Source organism: Dunckerocampus dactyliophorus, chromosome 4 (assembly GCF_027744805.1).
Source record: "Dunckerocampus dactyliophorus isolate RoL2022-P2 chromosome 4, RoL_Ddac_1.1, whole genome shotgun sequence".
NCBI classification, from domain to species: Eukaryota; Metazoa; Chordata; class Actinopteri; order Syngnathiformes; family Syngnathidae; genus Dunckerocampus; species Dunckerocampus dactyliophorus.
Genome location: NC_072822.1, coordinates 19,361,925 through 19,368,934, shown reverse-complemented (window position 1 = coordinate 19,368,934; position 7,010 = coordinate 19,361,925). Strand labels below are relative to the sequence as shown.

Below are 7,010 nucleotides of genomic sequence, written 5' to 3'. Positions count from 1 at the left end.
TAATAAACATTTTGATATAATGCGTCTGTGTAGGCTCTCAGTCGTACAGGAGTTGTCCATCGAGGAAAAGGCTTCTTGAGACGTCATCTGTACTTCTGTGAAGAAGGTGTCGGACGTTTCGCTCCTCATCCGAAGAGCTTCGTCAGCTGACGAAGCTCTTCGTCCGACACCTTCTTCACAGAAGTACAGATGACGTCTCAAGAAGCCTTTTCCTCGATTTTGATATAATGTATTTTTACTTTAGTAATTAATTTTACACAATACACATAATCTGGTAATAAATCGATTTAAAACAAAAAAATTTGAGGAGCCACTTGGGAGCCGAAAGAGTCGGCTCTTTTTAGTGAGCCGGACCAATTACCGGCTCTCTAAAATGAGCCGAAATTTCCATCACCAATTTAAACTTGAAGCGCCACCGTCCCCTTCTGATGACGTGGAAGACCGCTTCTGTTTTTAAGTTTGAGCGCGCGCGCGTGTCGCCTAGGCGAAATCAGTGAAAGTGCTGTGTTTGTGTCGCGTGTAATGATGGAAGCTGACAGCTGTGTTCCCAGTTGGATGGTCATGTATGAGGATGAGTCTGTGGATATTTGCTATAAAAATGGGACACGTTTACAATTTTCCCCGTGTGGTTGCGAGTTCATGCTTGTAAAAGGCACAGACCCTTCTGGACATCCTCTACAGACTCCCGCGAGAGCTAGACAGAGAACCAGGTTCACCATCAGCGCCTACAAAGTAAAAGCTTGTTTTAAAATTATACCTGTTGTTTTTATGAAATGGCGTTAGTCCCTAAAGCGTTGTCATCCATAGGACCTGATAATAGCTGCACTGGCATTCAGGAATAAGTATGCCAGTCGGCCATATCTGCCAGAGGAGCTCATCCCTGTTGGTCAAAAACAGGTACCATGACTTACTGTGTCCGATCATGTCAGAATTTCTATCCACGTTTTTGTGTACTGATTCCAATACATACTTTCTCCACCTGCATAGCCTTTGTTTAATATTAACGTAGATGTACAGTGGCCCAAGTGGTCGTCCTGCGAGGCAGAGTTGGGACCTGGTGGTGAGACCACCATCAGGTCAGAGGACAAACGGACTGTGTTGATGCTGGCGCCGTCAGGGGAAGAGTTCTCTGTGGAGTTTTTATGTAGGCTCAGCCAACCTCTTCATCAGCAACCACAGCATTTGAGCAGAGATTCTGAATGCAGCCCAGATAGTCGACCGCAGCACACAAGCAGCTTGACCCGTAGGACTGTAGACTGCTTGCAAAGCCCCAGTGATGACACCCCAGATGTTCATCATGGGAAAGGAAAGAGAAGGGATGAGTCAGTTCGGGCGAGGTCATGTTCTCCTCAAATGATGATGACCGAGTCTCAGGTAGGGTGTTTACCTATGCTAACCATTTTCATTGTTGTGTTTGTGTGCAATGTCTACATTTTTTGATAGATAAGGCTATTTCTTTTAAATTCACCACAGAAAGAGGATATCGCACTTGTCACTTATACAGTATTATTTTGTAAACTTATTACATTTTTTCCAAAATAAATTCTTAATTTACATACCCATCTATAGCTGTTAAGGTCCCAGATTCATAGCTGTTCACTTACTGATTTCAAAATGGACAAATGTTTTTCCCTAGGTGGAGGTCTGTGCTCTGTGAGATATTTGAGTGCAGCTTTGATACTGTACAGTATTTTACTTGGCTTGTTTTTTCAGCCAGAGGGGAAGTACCAGTGTACCACACTCATCCAACATCACTCCTGCCATGTAGTTGAACCCACTTGGCATTATCCTCTCTCCTTGGCCCGCCGTCACTGGACAGCTCGTCTCTCCAACCCTGTTGATGGCGCAACAGAGCGAACCAGACATTCAAACCAGACAGATGAAATTCTGAACACATCAAACTTGGATAGTGAGAGAAAGTCTCTCCTCCCTCCAGCTCTACCTCTTACCTGTCCATCCCCTCACTGGCACAGGTTTACTGTTAAGATGTCTTGAGTTTGAAATATTAATTCTATTTCACTTCTTCCTCTTTTATTGATTTGTGCATCTCTTTTTTTAAGCTGGAGGTTTCAAGACCCAGTGGCCGAAAAGGAACAATCCAATCAGCCCTTTCCAACAGAGCTGGTGAAAGTGATCTGGCATCAAGGCGTGACCTACAGGTGGGCAGAAATTTGAAGTTGCCCAAAAAAAATGAAATGCTTTGCAGGTGCTTTCAAATGATGTGACTCCAGTTATTTTAATATTTGTTACATTTTTCTTAATCTCTTCCCTCTTGACGAAATGCTTTCAGTTGAACAAATACAATAATTTTCTCTAAAGTCCTGTAAACATGTAGAAGTATATGTACAGGGTGTCCATAAAGTCTCTTTGCAATTTAACACATATATTATAAAAGGAAATTAATGGACAAATCATAATTGTTTTCTTTTTGTATTTTTTTAAATTGTAAAGAGACTTTATGAACACCCTGTATATAAATATAAAATACAGTGGAACCTCAGTATTTGTTCGCTTCGGTTTTCATAGGATTCGGTTTCCCACGTAAATTATTGCTACAAATATGTCTCTGTTTTTGTACAGCGTCACAACTTTGTTTCCGTCGCCTTTCCTTCCTCCTTTCAAGCACACGTGCGTGAGTTTGAGAGGAATCTGTGCTTTTTAAAAAATATTTAAAATGGCTGCAAAAAAAGCCACTGTGCGGCCCAGTGGTTAGCATGTTTGCCACAGTCAGGAGATCTGGAAGATCTGGCTTTAAATCTCCATTAGACACCTCTGTGTGGAGTTTGCACGTTCTTCGCGTGCATGGATTTTCTCTGGGTACTCCGGCCTCCTCCCACATTTCATTTGGCGACTAAATATTCCATAGCTATGAAAGTGAGTGGTATGAATGGTTGTCTATATGTGGCGACCAGTCCAGGGTGTACGACCAAAGTCAGCTGGGATAGGCTCCAGCATACCCTGCGACCCTAGTGAGGACAAGCGACGTAGAACAGTAATGAATGCAAAAAAAGTTGCAAGTGCCAGAACTTTGATAAAAAAAAGAAGAAGTATGACGATAATGTCTGTTACAATAAGATTCAAGGTATCAAGGTTCCATAGCTAACACAGGTTCCAGGGGAAATGTTTAACAGAGACACATAGCAAATATTGAGCTGGGCCAGTGTGTGTAACGATTGTGTAATGATTTACAGTAAACTTAAAGTGATATGGCTCTAACATCCACTCTTTAAAGTTAAGTTTGGAACAGACTAGAGTGAAACAGGATTCGCGTGGCTCTTCTGTCCCTTCCCCTCTCCTCCCTCCACTAATCTCTGTGTTTGCCCGTTTTCAGTGAAGGTGACGTCATGTTAAATGTTCATTTATCCATTTCATTTGTCATTTATAGGTATTTTGCGTTGTTTTCTGCATGTCAAAGTGTAATTATTTTGGGTGTCTGAAACGAATGAATTGGATTTACAATTTTTCTTATGGGAAAAATGTATTCGGTTTTCGTATGTTTAGGATTTCGTCTCATCTTTTGTAACGGATTAGTGATGAAATCCAAGGTTCCACTTCATATTAGACTCATTGCTCGTGTCCAGTGACATTTCTATGCGTTTATCACGCATATGAATGACATTCACATTCTTTATTGGCATTTTATGTATGATTGCTATGGAAATTGAGACTCTATGTTTGTATTTTAACTTAAATTTCCTATGAGAGGCCCTCAAACACACACTCATGCCAACTGCTGTATCCTAACTTGCGCTTATATCTTTTGTGTAGGATACTGGGCAAAGATGTCTCGATCATCGAGGTCTTGCCAGGTGATGGATCTGTCATCCGGTCTAATGGAGTCCTCAGCATGTACTTTACTCATTACAAGCCAGATTGTCATTCAACGCAGGCAAATGTCAGCATTGTATTTTGGATCTATTGTATATTTCCACTATTTATTTATATGGGATCTTAACATGGTGTTTAACCTTAATTTTATGTCTTCATTAAAGGTCAAAGAGGTAACATATCACCTTAATAGCCTACCACCTGACATACCTGGACAGTTGTATTCAATTTGCTCTGTTGTGAGTTGCGCAAGCAGGTAAGCTGATGCATTAGTCTGATAATGTTGCTGCATTGATTCCACGTCTCTCCTACTTTCACAAGGATTCTTGCAAACTACAATGAGGCTAAAACATCATTGATGCTCTCTGCCACACCCAGCTGCTTGTTGCAGGTGAAGATTTTGATGCTTCTTGTACATTATAATGCACAGTGCACACCCTTGTTAATTCATGTTATTTTTTTAATAGGAGAGCGTCTTCTCCAAACTAACAATGCTTGAAGGAAATCCTTCACCTGTTGGACAGCATAAGAATGACATAGAGGCACAAGAAACTTGGTGAGTTGATTATCTTCTCGTATTATTACATCAAAGTATGTTTTAAATCTTATTGTTTCTTTAACGTTGTTGCTTCTTCACACTCACCTCAGGTCAGACTTTGCTGCTGCAGAGCTTGCAAAGATAAAACCATTCAACTGTATCTTTCAGCAATTAAATACTGGTAAAAGAAGGCACGGGCATCCCATATCTGTGTTATTTTCAATGTTAAAGGGATATTTCGGATTTCTTGACATTAAGTTGTCCACTGTGTTTGCATGCGCGGATGAAGACCGCTGTGATGCTAACTCTCGCATTGCAGCGGTCTTCATCCGTGCATGTAAACACTGGAACACATACACATCAATGGACAAGCGGCAGCGAGCAGTGATACGAACAGAGAGAAAATAAAGCCGAGCAATTGACTTTTTTGTGGGCAGTGGTTTTGTGATGCAAATGTATTACTCTTCTGAACACATATTGTTTTGAGAAGCAAAACGCTTAACTTAAGAGACCCCAGCAACTAGCAGGAACTACTTTCCTCCAAAACGAAAACCGACCATAACTCTGCTCACGAGACGAGTTGGGGGGGAAAACTCACTGTTGATGCACAACACTGCTGATGGGAATGTCGTGCCACTTCATGTCAAAAATCCAAACAATCCCTACAGTGAAACCTTGGTTAGCATCCGCCCCATGTTTTGCCACAGTGCCACATGCCACAGTTTTGCCTCGGTTTGCGTGAATTCTCTATTTAGCATACATTATGGTGCTCGTCTTGTTGTGTTGTTAATTAATTAATTATTATTATTTTTTAAATTAAAAAAACATCTTTCCTTGTTAGCATTCTGTTAGCGAGCTACCAAGATGCCAACCGAAACCGAAGGTCAGCGACGTTACAGCACCCATCCATGATGTCATCAGTGGTTGGCGCCCAAAACGCAACCTCATAGTTTTATAATTATAGTTTTACATGCATAAAACAATTCTGAATGCATATAAATGACAAATGGAAGGGATCAATTAACATCTAATGTTACTTTTACCTTCACTGACTGACTTCATTCACTGTTCTCAAAGTCACGATGTGGCAGCAAGATCAACCACCACCACCTTCCTGTTTTTCCATGAGTTATTTCTTGAATTCAATAGTGTGTCTCGCCTTGTATGTCAAAACGCTGGCACTTGCAACTTTCTTTGGCTCCATTTTGAGTTACTGGGTTGAGAAACACTACTAAATTCAAGAAATAACTCATGGCAAAACAGGAGGAAGGTTGATCGTGCTGCATCGTGTTATTGGAGGCAGTCACGTCAAGAATCACGTCTTCAATGAAGGTAAAAGTAACCTTAAATGTTCATTTATTCCTTTCATTCATCATTTTTATGCATTTATAATAGTTTTAAGCATTTAAAATTAAAACTATAACAATTTGGTATAATAGTAGAATAGTTTTATACATGTAAAATTAAAACTATAAAAATGTGTGTGTTAACATTTTTGGCTTTCTGGAATGGATTAATTGGATTTACGTGATTTCTTATGGGAAATTGTTTCGGTTAGAGTCAGACATGGCACAAATTCATGACGCTAACCAAGGTTCTACTGTATTTTTTTATCTGTGTAATTCCAACTTCATAATGTGAAAATATGTACTTTAACTTGATGTGCTCAGTTCTGCTGGAAAACAGCAACTTGCAAGGAAGAAAGGCAAAAGGATGTGCACAAAACGGCTTGTCTGGAATCCCTTCTGAACCTGTGAGTGAGGGCAGCGTTGCAGAAGCTCTTCAGAGGACCTCCGCTGCCATCCAGGACATCGATGCTTTTATAACTACAGCCAAACAGACTTGAAGAAGCATGATGTTTGAGTTATGGGACTTCAAAGACATATTTTGTTTTTGTTCAAGTGACTAAAATAAATCAAATAAAAGAAATAAGTATTTAATTTATGTTGGCCTGCGTTGTCCCCGTTGTAGATTGTTTTTCCCCTTCAAATGACCCTTTTATAACCAACAGCTGATGAATGTTTACACACTTAGCAAACTTATAGTATGTTGTAGTTTTGGTTTTCTGTTCCTAGAAATATGCAAAATTATGCATTGGGTTGATTTTATTTATTTATCTGAGTGCCTTGCCCCACACTACTGCTACACATCAGTGAAAAATGTAAAATGACCAAACAATTGTAACTGTTGTATGTTCATGTTTTTATTTTTTTATTGTATATATTATTGGCTTGATTGCTGTATAAACTTATTTTAAATTATTGTATTGTGTATAATGGTCCTGTGGTTGATATTCCTATGATTCATAAAGTGTTAGACGAATTAATAAACACCTGTCAACAATTAACAAATACTTTCATTTATTGAGAATTTTATTCAGTATCTGAGCAAGTCAAATAAATTATATTAAGTGGGAAACGATATATCGACTTTATGTGACACTGAGGTGGAGTGTAAGCTACATTTCAAGTTGCATTTGAACTGGTCACGTTCTTTCTTCACAAACCCAAACTGTCACTAGGTCGGATTCACAGTTGGAGCCTTGACAACGTTTCAATGGGGATTAAGCCGGATTCATCTGATCCCAAATCTGTGAGACGTTATGTTGTGGCAACCCCGTTGTTTGTTTTCTCGCGAGAAGCCA

The 7,010-nt window shown here is 39.7% G+C and overlaps 1 protein-coding gene across 1 annotated transcript; it reads left to right on the top strand.

The window, feature by feature from the left end:
* Positions 1-479: 479 nt before the first annotated feature.
* On the top strand, positions 480-6,665 carry c4h5orf34 (chromosome 4 C5orf34 homolog). Its single transcript, XM_054773838.1, has 11 exons — positions 480-732; positions 808-897; positions 988-1,374; positions 1,714-1,973; positions 2,061-2,159; positions 3,769-3,895; positions 3,993-4,084; positions 4,150-4,219; positions 4,296-4,384; positions 4,477-4,523; positions 6,037-6,665. Exons 1-11 carry the CDS (start codon positions 523-525, stop codon positions 6,210-6,212), a joined length of 1,647 nt encoding a protein of 548 aa, XP_054629813.1. The 5' UTR covers positions 480-522; the 3' UTR covers positions 6,213-6,665.
* The last annotated feature ends 345 nt before the right edge of the window (positions 6,666-7,010 follow it).